Here is a 16,251-nt window from a genome sequence, read left to right as displayed (position 1 = left end):
AAATAATATGCTTTGATCAAATTCATAACGTAGAAAGACTAAATGTATAATCTAAATTAAAGAGTCTCAAAACAGCATTAGGTCAACTCAACTCAAATCCCAACAGAGACTTACAATGGAACTAAACAAACCCAGAGGGCCCATGTGCTAAAATAAAAAGAAGCTCTGATTTCTCTAAAATCACCTCAAACCACTGCTGTTTGCTTCTACGCTCAAAAACTGCTTGACAGATTATTGAGGCTGCTACTCACCGCAGCGCGTCTACTCTCCTTCATGCACTGTCACAAAGGACCTGCATTAAGAACCTAACCAGAACCACAGGAGCTGCAGCATCGTTTAGGCTACAGCTCCCCCTCTGTCTATACGTAATCTAAGAAAAACTAACGTTTGAAAGAAAAGGAGTTCAAATGAGGCGCAATTAAAAAGTCTAAACTATTTGACACAACAAAAACCATCGCAGAAATGTTCCTGTTTTTAGGATTCGACACCGCCTTACAGTCCAGCTGGTTTTTGCTACTTCTCCTTTTATTTTCACTTGTTGAAAAACAAATAAATGAAACACGTTCGCATCCTTTATGATCGTCTATTGTTGTCACTCTTTGTTAAAATTCAGTTCTCTCTTGTAAATGAGTCCCAGAGGCTCAAGCTGTAGAAATAAAAGTTGAATGAACTGAATGAATATTTAAATCACTCCTTGCTCGGCTGCCTTCATACATCTCCTCCTACATGTCACATCATCAGTGCAGCTACAGCGTGCGCTCTCAAGACATAATTACCTGCAGCGTCCCCTCGGTGAGGACTGAACTTGGCAAAGAGGCCTTCTCCTACTCCGCTCCTGTTTCCTGGAATATCTCACAAAAAGATCTGAAGCTCTCGACTTTGACCTCTCTAAGTGGTTTCAAGCAACTCATAAGTTCATGGCACAAATCAGCGCGGACACGGTCCTGCTTTTAGTATTTTACCGTTTCGTAACGTAGCTTCTTTTTGTTTTGTTTTATATCACTTCATCCGATATGCTTTTTATGACTGTTTGTTGTTCATGTACCTCATCTGTGGTTTTGTATTTTGTTTAAAACAGGTCTCTCTTGAAAATGAGTCCTCGTGACTCACTGAGACTAACCTGTATAAATGAAGGTTGGATGAATAATGAGTCATGATTTGGAGACAACTACCTTCTGCAGCAGCAGAAGCTATTTTTGGATCTGACCTTCAGGACTGCTCTGCAGCTGACAGTGGCTCACCGTCTGAAACTATAAAACCCTGATGCCGGTGGGGGAAAGAATACGATTAATTAAGCAGGTTTCTATTGTGGACAAAGAAGTATTTGGTGCACATCAGAGAGCAGAATTTCTTTAAGCTGACTGGAAAAAAAACACACACAATATTCCAGATGTTAACCAAAACCTAATGAAGAAAAGGCAAATTATGTAAGTGAAGTCAAAACATTTCAAATGTAATTCAAGATCTAAATAAATCTAAAATAAATCTCTTCACTCTCTTGTACGAATCAGACACCTTCCGTTCCTTTTCGAGCTTTATTCTTTTGTTTTTCCGTTTTTTTTAAGCAGTTTTCTTGTTAATCAACAACTTGGTTCCTTCTCCTCCTTTCAGAGGAGAACTCTGGTTCCTGCTTGGTTCTTTGCAGACAGTGAGGTTTAACACAATATTATTTAAGATATGCTGTAATCACATTGGGAAGCGAGCTGCAGCCAAAGATATGATGGCGTTGTGCACAGAAAGGTCTTATAGGTGATATTAATTCACGAGTTTAGTGAGGCTTGTTGTGCAGAAAGAGCTGCAGTGAATTCATCATAAAAAGTAACTTCTATGAATATGTCAGTGTCAATCAGATATTTACATTTTTTTAGCTAAAATTAAAAAAAAAGTTTATCTCTTGTGATTCAGCTGTTTATTTCAGTGTTCTTTGCTTGTTTATTTGTTGGTATTTCATAATAATGAAGTATTTTTCAGTGCAGAGACTCCACACTGTCCTCTGGTCCATATACAATTTATAGTAATCGTGATTTCATGAGGAAACGTCAGTAAAAAAAAAAAAATAAAATGCTCAAAACAAAAAGTTTCTGCAGATTTTTATTGTGGAAACTGCAATAAGGTTTGTGACAAACTTACAATCAAATGTATTTCTGTCCGAGCTCTGAACAAGACAACGGATCAGGTCCAGACCTGTAGAAATAACAATTTAAACCCAATAAATCCGACAGCAAACAAACTAAAATCAAATCAAATTACACAAGAAACAGAAAAAACACTTTGCCAGCGATGATGGAGAATAAAAGACACAAACTCACTCAGCTGTTACATCTATAAGTAAAATTAAGCAAACTAAATCTATGTAAAAACTTGTGTTTGTGTTTTTAACTCATTCAGCAGACACTTGTGCACGCTCTCCAGATGTTTACAGATACTCGTGCACGCTCTCCAGATGTTCAAAGATGTATTGTTCATGTTTCAGTCAGTCGATTTGTAACAGGCAAACAGTATCCAGAACCATAAATGTTGTCTTTTGTTAACATTTTATCTTGAACTTGTTCAAAACGTAACACTTTGTTGCTCCGCCCACAATGCTCCGGGTTCTACAGGCTGAGAAAAGCACTTCCTGTTTAGCTATGTCTTCGGTGGGACGACAACGAGCAGCTGCGCCTGTGGGCGAGGATCGCAGGTGAAATCTGACCTGAGCTCCTCGACGAGGACGTTTGAATCCAGAGCAGCTCGTCCAGACTCCACCGCCTCCCATCTGCTCACAGACCTTCGACTTTTTTCATCAGTTTAGATGTCAGAACGTTTCCTAGTCCTGTCATCAAGACGTTGACAATGTCCATCAAACACTTGAGCGGACCGGAGCGCTCGGCTTCGTCTCGAGCTGCAGACTCGTGTTGGGCCTCCAGCCGCTCTTTGTGTTCTCGGATCTCTCTCTCGTGCTGCTCGTTTAGTTCCTTCATGGCGTTTCTTATCTCCCTTTCACTCTCCTCCCTTTCTCTCTGTCTCTCCTCCTTCATCCTCTCCCACTCCCTCCTCTTCTCCTCGTCCCTCTCCTCCCTCTCCCTCTTCCTCTCCTCCTCTCTCTCCCTCTTCTCCCTCTCTCTCTCGGCCTTGAACATTTCACTCATCTTCTGAATTTCCTTGTCATACTTCTCCTGGATCTGTTGCCCCAGTGCTTCCCTCTCTCTGCGTATCTTCTCCTCCTTCTCCTTCAGGATGCGCTGTTTCTCCTCTTCTATCATCCTCTCAGCCTCCTGGAACATCTCATTGGTGTAGTGGCTTCCTCCGTTCCTCTGGACAATGTCTCTGATCTTCTGCAGGAGCTGGACGACCTGAGAGTTGTCACCCTTCAGCCTGTTGTTGAACACGTGGTACTGACCGTTACATCTGACCACGAGCTCCTGCAGGTCTGGACTTTCAGACAAGAACCTTTCGATAGTGGTGCCTTGCAGGTTGTCTCCGTGAGTAAAGAGGACCTTGCTGTATGTGTCTGCAGCCTCACCAAAGATCTGTTGGATCTTCTGCACCGTCTGCTTCTCCTCTGCAGTGAACCTGCTCAGTGAGATGATCACCAGGAAGATGTGTGGTCCAGGAGCAGCGTAGTTGATGCACTGGCCCAGATCTTTACTTGTTTTCTCCTCGTCAAACCTGGTGTCAAAAAACCCCGGCGTGTCGATGACGGCCACCTTCTGTCCGTCTATCTCGGTCCGACCTTTGACACAGTGCATGGTTAAAGACATGGGACTGCACTTGGACTCGAAGCAGTCTCGACCCAGAATGGTGTTCCGGTGGCGCTCTTCCCAATCCCGGTCTTCCCGACCATCACGATCCTCAGCTCGTTGTTGTTTACCAGCATGGCTCCTGCACAACAAGAATGTTTGAGACCGGATAAACATCCGTTTTCATGTTGAGCTCTGGAGTTCAGCTGCCTCTGGGGAGACAGGCGAGAGCTGAGCAGGTGCAGTGATGACATCACGTCCACGAGAAAAGTCTTAAAAACAATATTCTGCCTGTTTGTCTGATTAAAGTGGCATACGGTGTGGTCAGATTGGATTCACCTGTGTTATAAAAATCATAACTTACCAAAGCTGTTCTCCTGCCGGGGAGTGAACTTGTTTCCGTCCGTCGACGTGTTTAAAGAGTTGATGCTGAAGTGAAGTGCAGACTGTCTCCTTTTTGAAGGCCTGCCAACCTGCAGCAGGCCACACCTCCTCACAGTCCTGTCCTTGGGACTTCCACAGTCAAATCGAAACTGAAACAGTTTCCTCTGCAGCCCCATCCTTTGAGATTTTTGTTAATGAAAAGTGCGTTACAAATTAAATTCATTATTATTATTATTATTATCCTGTTGTGTTTACAGGAAACGGGAGCCCTCTGGCAGAAGTGATAGCCCCCAGCACTCCATCCCACCAGCACACATTCATCAGGTCATAGGGGGTTTTTAAACACCTGTTATTCTAATAAAGACCGGAGGTAACAAAAATCAAAGGCTCCACTTTATGATGATGAATAGGTTTGACCCTTTTCATAAATCATGTAATAAAACGAGTTTCTTCACAGAATCTGAGAGGGTACGGCGCACCTCTTGGGCTGCTTGTAGAATTTAATTTGAACCTGTTGCTGTGAGAGATATTAAATCCATCTTCCCTTTATGGATGTGAGTTCATCTGAGTCACTCTCTGAGGTGGTCTTAGTTCTCCCGAGTCGCTCGTTGATTCCAGACATTCGGCTGTTCTTGCGGTGAGTCGGCTAACACACAGACCTATGAAGATCATATTTTAGTGGTTATTTTTTGTTTGTTGTTGCGTTTCACTTTCCTTCTTTGGCTAACATGTTTGTTGTCCCCCGTTATGAAACCAAGAGGACACATTCTAACAGTCCGTTTGCGTTGTGAGCATGAATAACATGAAAAACAAGTGAGGTACCTACTTCCAGTTTGGTCTGTAGCTGAATCTTGGCATTAGAAAGGTCACTATCAAAAACCGGGTTTGCCAAATCAATATCCAAGATGGCCACCACCAAATAAATATATGTACACTGACCACATCAAAGTTCATGCTCAATCAACCAGGTACAAAATCCAATAATGGACAGTTTCTTTTTTGTGGAAAGACCTGACTGACCATTGTTGGGTTTTGTACCTGGATGATTGCGCATGAACTTTGGTGTCTTGAACCACTTTGGCTGTGGCTGCCTGCCTGGGAGGTTTCGATGGGGGACAGGACAGCCCCCAGAAACCATCTTATCTCCAGCAAACCGGTTGGTCCACTAAAGGAGTGTACTGCTTAGTGGGGAAACAGTTTACTTGGGACTCCTCAGACTGATGAAGCCCTCTGGATAGAGGGCGAAACGTCTTTCCACAAAAAATAAACTATCCAGACGACCTGACTGACCATTGTTGGATTTTGTACCTGGATGATTGCGCATGAACTTTGATGTCATGTTTGTTACTTTTCCTTTATTTATTTGCTACACACGGCGACAGAGAACAGATTAATAAAACTTTATTTCTCCTTTTAGCTTTTTCTCTTCGCATCTCTTCCTCCTTTTCACCGTTTCTTCCTTTCAGCTGCTGTCGGTTCATCTAAAAGCGTTTCCTCCTCATTCTGGTCAGATGAATCACTTCGACAAAGGCTTATGTGAAAACAAGCGTCTTTATTTCTGTGAGAGCTCAGCACGGATTAACAGCTTACATACTGATCGGAACAGATGAGAACAAACAATCCAAAATCAATACATTGATCACAAACGGTGAACGGCAAATCAAAGATTGACGTGGACGTGAGAAACCGAGTTTGTGTGAATTCTTATTAACTCCATGAAATCAGAACGGAACGTGAACATTTGCAAGGTAAAAACAGCTAAACGGGATTAAAAACAACAACAGGAAAACAACGTTACGTTCACGCAGCAACTTAAAAATAATAACGGAAATAAAAACTGTGTCAGTTTAGCGCCACATGTTTCAGTTTGTAAATACAAACAAATGAACGTGAATTTCCAAAAGCATGCACGTCACCTCTGTGACCTCAGTGGGAGTTGCCTGATTAAATAAAGGTTAACAAAATAAAATTACTCTGATGTTTTCCTCATTTAAAGCGCTCCAGGTTCTGAATCATGTAAACAGCTCCACTGCTGCGTCTCCGATACGATGAAAAAACTTCCCGATCCTCCCCAGAATCCCCGTTTTCTCGGCTTTAGCTCGAGCTTTCTCTACGTACTCGGTCTCCAGCTGCTCTTTTTGTTTCCTAATTTCTTTTTCTTGATCCGCCTTTAATTCATACACCATGGCTTCCATCTCCTTCTTTCGCTCCTCTCTTTCTCTCTGTCTCTCCTCCTTCATCCTCTCCCACTCCCTCCTCTTCTCCTCACCCATCTCCTCCCTCTCCTTCTTCCTCTCCTCCTCTCTCTCCCTCTTCTCCCTCTCTCTCTCGGCCTGAAGCATTTGATTCATCTTCTGAATTTCCTTTTCATACTTCTCCTGGATCTTTCGCTCCAGTGCTTCCTTCTCTTTGCGTATCTTCTCCTCCTTCTCCTTCAGGATGCGCTGTTTCTCCTCTTCTATCAGCCTCTCAGCCTCCTGGAACATCTCGTTGGTGTAGTGGCTTCCCCCGTTCTTCTGGACAATGTCTCTGATCTTCTGCAGGAGCTGGATGACCTGAGAGTTGTCACCCTTCAGCCTGTTGTTGAACAAGTGGTACTGACCGTTGCATCTGACCACGAGCTCCTGCAGGTCTGGACTTTCAGACAAGAACCTTTCAATAGTGGTGCCTTCCAGGTTGTCTCCGTGAGTAAAGAGGACCATGCTGTATCTGTTTGCAGCCTCACCGAAGACTTCTTGAATCTTCTGCACCGTCTGCTTCTCCTCTGCAGTGAACCTGCTCAGTGAGATGACCACCAGGAAGATGTGTGGTCCAGGAGCAGCGTAGTTGATGCACTGGCCCAGATCTTTGGTTGTTTTCTCCTCACCAAACCTGGTGTCAAGTAGACCCGGAGTGTCGATGACGACCACCTTTTGTCCATTTATCTCAGTCCGACCTTTCTCACACTCCTCCGTCAAAGACCTGGGGCTGCACCTGGACTGGAAGCAGTCTCGACCCAGAATGGTGTTTCCGGTGGCGCTCTTCCCAATCCCGGTCTTCCCGACCATCACCATCCTCAGCTCAGCGTCGTTTATCAGCATGGCTCCTGTGGAAGACGAACGATAGAAACTCAACGGCCGCTCAGTGAAGTAACAGCATCTGATTGAAGAGAACAGGTAGAAAGTGATGGAGTTAAGAACTCAACTCAACTTTGGTAAATTAAAAACATTACAAAAATAAAAAAAAAGGAAAACAATATAAAATGGTAAATCAATAATTTACCAAAAAAGGAATAGGCTGAAGCCAAGGCTTATACTTGCCTACCCTGTTCATACATAATGACAGATATCTACTGTCCACATATACACATAAGTACACATACACACATTTACCATATATTTAAATATGCATGTATATAATTCATACACATACTCACATTACATACATACATGGTCACACAATACCTATATACATCTACATAACATTTCCATAAGCTTTTATAATTTTACATTTTAAGGCTCTTTTAAAGCTCACCAAAAAAAAAACCCATATAATTTGAAATCATCATTCAATTAATTCCACAGTTTCACACCAACAACTGAAGTACATCTAGATTTTACTTTACTTTTCTCTTTAGCTTGTTCAAATATTAACAAACCTCGTAAATTATGTTTACTCTCGCTCTCTCAACTTAAATAATTTCTGAATTCCAGAAGGAAGTGCTTTATACATTATTTCCAGTATTTTTATATAAACAACGTCATTAATTTTTAAAGTATTACTTTGAATAAAGGTTTTATTAGTTGGTTCACAATATCCCACTTTATTAATAAAGTCTAATTGCGTTTATTGTAACTTTATTAATATGTCAATAGTAGTTTTGTTTGCATTTCCCCATATTTCTGAGCAATATGACAAGTAGGACATAATCAAGGAAGAGTATATAATATGCAAGTCTTTTACATTTATTAAATCTTTTATTTTAAACAATATTCCAATAGTTGTTGCAATTTTATTTTTAATATATTCAATATTAGGCTTCCAACTAAGTTTGTAGTCCAGAATGATAACTAAAAATTCTGTCTCATAAACTCTGTCGATTTCAACTCCATTTATATTTAACTTTACATTATTTTAAATCCGATTACCTGAAAATACCATAAATTTAGTTTTTTCTTCTTCATTTAAAGATAGCTTATCATAATCAAACCACTTTATTCTGAGGATCAGATTGGACTCATTGGAGTAAAACAATGAATGGAGTTCTTACCAGAGCTGCTTGCCTGCTGAGGGGGGACCTTGATTCAGCGTGTGGACTTGTTTACAGCTGACGTGTGCTCCTTTTATACACAGCCTGCAGCAGACCCCACCTCCTCACAGGCTTTTCATTTTCAGACTGAAAGTGAAACAGTTTCTCCTGCACTTCAGCATTTACAGGAAAAGGCAGCACTGTGGCTGAAACGGAAACCCCCCTAACACTCCAGTACTGTACCGTGCACATCTTATAACTGCAGATATAACTAACACAGAAGTAACAAAACTAATTTTTATCATGCAAATAACACATTTAACGAAAGAAGTCGCCTTTCCTGCAAACACGCAGCGTGAACGCTGATTCTGGAGTGAATTTGCCTAAATTTGCTGAAGAAGCTGAAACGGTGTTTTTAATTTTAAAGCAAAGTGAACAGAAGCTGGGCGACACTGTGGATCAGTTGGTAGAGCTGCTGCCTCTCAGCAAGAAGGTTTCCGGTTCAAATCCTGGTCCTGGACCTTTCAGGGTGGAGTTTGCATGTTCTCTCCGTGCATGCGTGGGTTTTCTCCGGGTGCTCCGGTTTCCTCCCACAGACCAAAAACATGCATGTTAGGCTGATTGGTAACTCTAAATTGAACCTAGGTGTGAGTGAGAGAGTGAATGGTTGTTTGTCTCGTTTGTCTCTGTGTCCCTGTGATGGACTGGAGACCTGTCCAAGGTGTCCCCTGTCTCTCGCACAGTGACTGCTGGATATGAGCACCAGTGACCCCCACGACCCCCCAAAAAACGAAGAAGCGGGTAAAGATAATGGATGGACGGATGGATAGACACAAGCTAACATTTGCAGAACGGATGCTAAAAGCTAAAAAGAGAAGAACAGTGGCAAAGAGCTGAGCTCTGGTTAAAGTAGCAAGGGGCTAGCTCAGCTCAAACAGCCACTAGCTAAAAGTAACACATTGTTAGCTAAAAGTAGCAAAATGCTAGCTAAAGTAAAATAAGTAGTATTAGCATGAGTAGAAATAGCATCAGCAGAATTAATATTTGCTTTATCATTAGCAGAGTTAGCATTAGCAGAAGCATTAGTAGCAGAAGTATCTTGAAAAAGGGATGTTTATAAAAGAGTTGAGATCTCATTAATGCAGAATTTTTTTTTGTAAATAAAGGTAATTATTTTGAAAAGTAAAAAGATACAAAAACAAAAGTAAACAATGAGTTTACTTTTGTACATACTTTCTGTGTTAAAAGTAAACAAACAAGGACATCATTACATGCAGCGCACCCTCAGTGCGGACCAAACTAGGCAAAAGTCTCACTCCGCTCCTGTTTCCTGGAACACCTTGTAAAAAGATCTAAGCTCTCGATCTCGACCTCTAAGGGATTTTAAACAACTGTTAAGTTCATGGAAAAAAAACAACACAGTTCCTATTAGTTTTCTACATCGCTTTATAATGTAGTTGTTTTGTTTTGATTTAATTTCTTCTATTTACTTTTTCATTTTATGTGATTGTCTGTGGTTGTCTGTGCCTCATCTGTGTTCTTTGTTTCAAACAGGTGTCTCTTGTAAATGAGTCCTGGTGACTCAGTGAGACTAACCTGTGTAAATAAAGGTCGAATGAATGAACGAGGAGGTGAAATGTTGTGGTCTTGTTTAAACCTTCCAATCTGATGATGATACAGGAGTTAAACTGATGTTGCTTTCAACCATCAAAGAGAACCAGAGTCATAATTTCACCCAAACGCTGGTAACAACATATCCTGATGCATGCATGTTGGTTTTCCTACAGGTCTCATGGGTGGAGACATTTGGTGGTGGTTCTGGTTCTGGTCAGAGCAGTTAAAGTGAACTTTGATTAATGATAAACCCCAGTTAGTTTGTCATTGAGGTATTCAGCAGTTATGAAGGAGATAACAAGGCACTGTTAATGTTCGCATGCTGTTTATCTGATCATTTTTAATTCTTTCATGTGTACACTAGCAATGTATAAATAACAGTTTCTGTAGTTTGTAACTTTTTAATGTTCGAGAGTGTTGTACGTTGATGCTCAGTGCTAGTACTGCTCTCTGTTTTAAAGTTCAGCTGAGGCTGAGGTCATTGGCTGCGAGCACTTCACGAACAGACTTGGCAACCTTTCACAAACTTATTTTCACTTCAGCTTCTCTACACTGGCTTCTTTTAAAACTCACACTAGAATTTAAAACCCTACTTCTTCCTAAAGCTCTTCCAAATTCCATCTTACAGCAGGGCTTTTCCCTCTCAGACTGCAGGTTTACTTGTGGTTCCTAGAGTTTCTAAATGTAGAATGGGAAGCAGAGCTTTCAGTTACAGGCTCCTCTCCTCTCAGGCTGACTGTCTACCTTTAGACTTATGGCGTTGGTTCTAATAAAATCCTATAGTTAGGGCTGCCTTGGGTTCACTGAGCTACGCCTCAGTTCTGCTGTTTTGGCATAGATTGCTGGAGGACAAGCTGCAGCTCCTCACTGCTGCTGTCTTTACTCACTACGCAAACTGTGCATGTTTGTATTTGTAATCATTTCAATCATTAACACGTTTCCTTTGTTTGTTTCTCCCCATAGGAACAAGACATGGGCGATAGAAGCTATATCTGGACCACTTCCTGTTTATCTGTGTCCCTTTCCTGGACTCTTATAGCCTTCTGGTAGCTAGCATTTTGCCACTTTTAACTTTTAGCTATCATGTAGTTGCTTTGAGCTACTATTCTTCTTTTAACCTTTTGTCACTTCCAAGCATTTAGCCAACTTTGTTATACTTTTAGCTAATAAGTGCACTTTTTAAGCTTTTATCTAGCTACTTTTACATTTAAGCAACTCTTGCAACTTTAGCATTTTAGTAATTTTGACATTCAGCAAGACTTTTGCTACTTTCAGCTTTTAGAATGTATTTTGCAACTTTTGGGTTTTGTTTCATTTTAAGGCGACGGTTAGAGTTGTCGCTCACCCAGGGCTCTGTGTTGACGAGGGTCATAATGAGTCACGGTGAAAGTACCTGGATTATCTGACAAGGTTGAGTCAGGTCCTCTGGACGGGTTCTTCAATGTTGAAACGTTTCGCCTTTTATCCAAAAGAAGTGTTTTGGATTTATCTCCCTGGATTATTGAGCATTCATCAGGACGTACCTGGATGATGTTCCAATAGGGAAAGAGCACACCAAGGATTTTATCATCCCCATTTAAACACTTGTTTTAACATTAGCCACAACTTATTCATAAAACTATCACAAACTGACACAGTTTGGAGTGAAAACAAAATATTTTTATTTTAGTTTTTGTAACTTCTAAATTATAAAGAGGTACACCGATGACCATCAACTTTCTTTTTGAGATGTTAGGTGCAGAAAATCTGCAGGTTCCTTCAAAGTTGTTTCATGAGCAAAGCAACAAATAAAAAGAAAAACTGGTCAATTTCATCAACAGAAATATCTGAACAAGTTTGTAAAACCTCTTTATTGTTTCAGTGAACATGTTTACGACTTTTCTCATGAGATGGTAAATAATAACTCACTCAGTATTTCAGTTTTTATACAGAACTTGAGCTCAGTCTGTGTTTGGTGACAATAACTTTGAACAGAAAAGATTTTACTTTAACAAACAGGGTCCAAAACTCTGACTGGAAACACTGAAGAAAAAATACCATATTTTTTGGACTATAAAGCGCATTAAGCAAAAATAAAACAGTCAGATAAGTCAAACTTTATTCAACTCATTTACAATAACCACATAAAATCAGTTCAAGGTCAGTAAGCACAACCAGAATTAATACATATTAATTAAGATTATTAAGGCTCACTGTCGATTTTTGAGAAAATTAAAGGATTTTAACTGCGTCTTATAGTTGGAAAAATACGTTACTTAAATAATGGCCACTTTGGAGATGATTGATTCGTGATTTCAAATAGATTATTGTGAGTTAGTAAAACATTACCATCTGTTAATAAAACCCTTGTAATGTGGAGTTCCTCTGGTGAAGCAGACTCATTTTTTTAGTTAAATCAAGCGATGTGCAATATTTATATTTTAATTTTCAAACATTTAAGCGTCAGGGTTCGTTACATTTACCTGCAGACATTAAAGTACAGCAAATATGTGCCGTATAATGAGCGTGCTTCAGTGTTGTATAAAAACAAAACTGATGATTCAAGAGGCAGACTGATGGTCTGGATCAGGGGTCTGCAACCTGCGGAGCCACATGCGGCTCTTTGGTCCCTCTTCAGCGGCTCTTTCAAGCTTTGACCAAAACTGACATAATTGACGTAAAACTAAATTTTATTGGTTATACAAACAAGAAAAAAGTTTAGTTCATACAGTTTTCCTGCCATTTCTTTTGTAAATATGTGAACACTGGAGCGACTTTAGCTTGATGCTTTATTTCTTTACATGAAGAACTGTCTGCATAGATTTTTTTTTTTAATGGTAAAAACTGATTTATTTCCCCAATTCTTTACAAGAATCTGGTCTTTTACTTTAATAAATGTTAAAATCATTAGATTTTTTTTTTGTTTGTTTTATAATTTCACCCCTACTGGCAACAAAAGCCCCTTCCAGCAAACCCAAAGTGGCCCATGGGCCACCAGTTGATAACCACAGTTGTAGCAGGTGGTTACGGCTCCAGACACGCTTCATGGAGTGAACGAAGGCGTAAAAATGTCTCTTTTGATCATAAAGGTTGCAGACGCCTGCTCTGGATCAATCAACAAACAAAACAGAAAAAAAAAACAGGAAGTGAAACTAAAACAGAACAGAAAAAGAAAAAGAAGTTTATCAGAGAGTTATGGAATATTACAGAGAATCCGACTGTTTTTAATTTAGCTCGTGTGTGTTTTTATTCCTGTCCTCCCACCAACTCTGCGGTTGTCTCTCCTTCTGCTCCTCCTTTTTGTTTAATCTCTCCACTCTCTCTCTTACATTCGGTGGGTTCTTCTTCTCGTTTGCTCCCTGAACCTCCGGGAACATCTCATATTGTTTGCCTGCGTTTTTCTCCACATCACTTCTGAACCTTTCTTCTTGCTCCCTCACTTCTGTTCCTCTCTGTTTTGCAGCCATCGTGGCTGCCATCTCTTTCTTGGCTTCTCCTTTCCTTTCTTCCTCTCCCTTTCTCTTCCTCTCCTCCTCCCTCTTGCTCCTCTCCCTCTCAGTCAGGAGTTGTTCCGTGACTTTCTGGATCACTTTGTTGCACATTTCCTCTAATTTTCTCTCCAGCTCCATCTTATCTCTCTCTTTCTCCCTCTGAATCTGTCGTTTTGTCTCCTCGTTTGATTTCTGGGCTTCCTGAAACATCTCCAAGGTTTTCCTTGCATTTTTCTCCACAATATTTCTGATTCTGTCTTCTTGCTCTTTGACTTCTCGTTCTCTCTGTTGCTTGAACGTAGCCATCATGGCTGCCATCTCCCTTTGTCTCTCCTCCTTGTCCTTGTCTCTCTCATTCTGCACTCGCTCTAAAATACTCTGAATTGCTCTTTCATACATTCCCTTCATTTGTTTCTGTATTTCTTCCTTCTCTTTATGTATTCGCTCCTCTTTCTCCATCAGGATGGACAGTTTCTCCTCATTTTCCTTCTGAACCTCCTGAAACATCCTGAAGGTCTGCTGCCTTCCATCGTTTCTCTCAGCACCTCTGAGTTCGTCTTCTCTCAGTTCACAGCCTAACATCTCCCGTTCCCTCAACATCTCCACTTCTTTTTCCATCCTCTGTCTCTTTCCTTCCCCCACTCTCTCAGTCAGGAAGTTTTCTGTCACTTTTTCCCACTCTTTTTGTCTTTTTCTCTCCTTCTCTTCTTCTTCTTTGCATCTTTCCTCTTCTTGCTCCATCAGGATGCGTAGCTCATCCTCGATTGTCCCCTCAGCTCCCACAATGCTTGGCTCTTCCTTTGTCAGGGAGGTTCCTGTGGAAGAATAATTTAGTCTGAATCAGAAACTACATTGTCTTGCACACAGGAGTTCAGCTTCAAAGACAATGAACATGACTCAGAAGATGAAGGAGGCAGTGGAGAAGAGAACGGACCTCAATAAGTTATAATATTTATATTTACAGACGTGGATAAACTTGACAAATAGGGTGGTAGCCCTCAAAAAGATAGAAAATATCCCACAGGGACATGCTGAACCAAGCTGTGTCCTGTAATCAGCATGTCGGGTGTCTTCAGTCCATAATCAGTCAGTCTGTCAGGTAGTCACAGGGCTGTTGGGTATCACGGTGTGTAACACACTGAAGCTATGAATCTGAAGACAGAGTTGTTTCAGGAAATTTATTAGAAAGAAAATTATTGTCCAGCGTTGGCTCAGAACGGACACTGACAAGCCTCAAACTGGAGCTTTTTAACAACGAGTCCCACCAGCTCTGGGTTCACAGACCCAAAAACTAAACGAACAGAACCCGATACCTTCTGTGGAACATGGAGGAGTCTCGGTTCTGTTCTGGTCCTGCTTTACTGCTTCTTAATCTGTGCAGCGTACTGAAATCTCAAGACTATCAAGGCATTCCAGAGCGAAATGTGCTGCCTGGTCTCAGTCTCAGGTCATAGGTCAGAACAAAGGCCCAAAACACAGCTCCAACACCCAAGAATGGATCAGAACCAGACACTGGACTATTCTCAAGGGTCTTTGAGCCCTGATGTCATAGCGTACGAGACACAAGTGCAGAGCTCCTGGGAAAACCCCTCCTGCTGCCGTATACGTCACCACGCGGGATTCTTCTCACCAGAATCGCCACTCCGTCCCTGCAGCCGCCGTTTAGCCTCAAATCAATCATGAAGAACGCGCCACACTTTTCAGCAGACAGACTCCTCCGTGCACGATGTGTGCACCAACTCCATCCAGGAGTTTGTGGCCGTTTGACTAATTTAGTGTGTTTGGTTAATCATGCAGCTGAATGTCCGAGCGCATTTCTGCATTGATGACCACGCCCACAAACTTCTGACCAATCAAACAATACTTGGTCTGTGAGAAAAAGTTTTGCCCCGCCTTTTGTCTAGAAGGGGCGGAGCTACTCTGAAAACTAAATTAAGCAGTTTTTGTTAAGTAACTACGTTAATGAGAGCCGATATCGGCACTTCGGATGGAGAGTGCAAGAACCTTGACTCCTTTTAAACATCTGCGGAAGGAGCTGAAACATCTGGAAGAGGAACCTTCATACCTAAGATAGCTAGAGCAGATTGACCATGAGGAGTGGACCAGAACATCTGGGAACAGGTGGAGCAGAAAACCTGGAGAACAGGTGGAGCAGAACAGCTGGGAACAGGTGGACCAAAACATTTGGGAACAGGTGGACCACAACACCTGGGAACAGGTGGAGCAGAACAGCTGGGAACAGGTGGACCAAAACATTTGGAAACAGGTGGACCACAACACCTGGGAACAGGTTAACCAGAACACCTGTGGACAGGTGGACCAGAATGCCTGGGAAGAGGTGAAGCAGGACATCTGGGAACAGGTGGACCAAAACATCTGGGAACAGGTGGACCAGAACACCTGCGGACAGGTGGACCAGAATGCCTGGGAAGAGGTGGAGCAGAACATCTGGGAACAGGTGAACCAGAAAACCTGTAGACAGGTAGACCAGAAAACCTGTGGACAGGTAGACCAGAAAACCTGTGGACAGGTGGACCAGAACCCCTATGGACAGGTAGACCAGAACACCTGTGGATAGGTGAACTGTAACACCTGGGAAGAGTTGGACCAGAACACATGTGGACAGATGGACCAGAACACCTGTGGACAGATGGACCAGAACACATGCGGACAGGTGGTTCAGAACTCCTGTGAACAGGTGGACCAGAACACCTGGAGAACAGGTGGAACAGAACACATGTGGACAGGTGGACCAGAACACCTGGGAACAAGTGGACCAGAACACATGTGAACAGGTGGACCAGAACACCTGGAGAACAGGTGGACCAGAACACCT

The 16,251-nt window shown here is 41.8% G+C and overlaps 2 protein-coding genes and 1 pseudogene across 2 annotated transcripts in view; all 3 read right to left on the bottom strand.

The window, feature by feature from the left end:
• Positions 1–2,759: 2,759 nt before the first annotated feature.
• Positions 2,760–3,856, bottom strand: LOC119409247 (annotated as a pseudogene).
• A 2,259-nt stretch (positions 3,857–6,115) lies between these two features.
• On the bottom strand, positions 6,116–7,238 carry LOC119409634 (GTPase IMAP family member 4-like). The gene has a single exon (XM_037676534.1). It carries the CDS (start codon positions 7,181–7,183, stop codon positions 6,116–6,118), a length of 1,068 nt encoding a protein of 355 aa, XP_037532462.1. The 5' UTR covers positions 7,184–7,238.
• A 5,272-nt stretch (positions 7,239–12,510) lies between these two features.
• The window catches only part of LOC119409633 (GTPase IMAP family member 9-like), an 11,056-nt gene continuing 7,315 nt past the window's right edge, over positions 12,511–16,251 (bottom strand). The window contains exons 3-4 of the mRNA XM_037676533.1: positions 13,254–13,923; positions 12,511–12,525 (exon numbers count right to left, since the gene is read on the bottom strand). Of these exons, the coding sequence (XP_037532461.1) occupies positions 12,511–12,525; positions 13,254–13,923 (685 nt within the window). The remainder of the gene's footprint in view (positions 12,526–13,253; positions 13,924–16,251) is intronic.

This window comes from Nematolebias whitei, chromosome 5 (genome assembly GCF_014905685.2).
Source record: "Nematolebias whitei isolate Nwh7 chromosome 5, NemWhi1, whole genome shotgun sequence".
In the NCBI taxonomy this organism is placed as follows: domain Eukaryota; kingdom Metazoa; phylum Chordata; class Actinopteri; order Cyprinodontiformes; family Rivulidae; genus Nematolebias; species Nematolebias whitei.
This window is presented reverse-complemented; position numbering and strand designations above follow the sequence as displayed.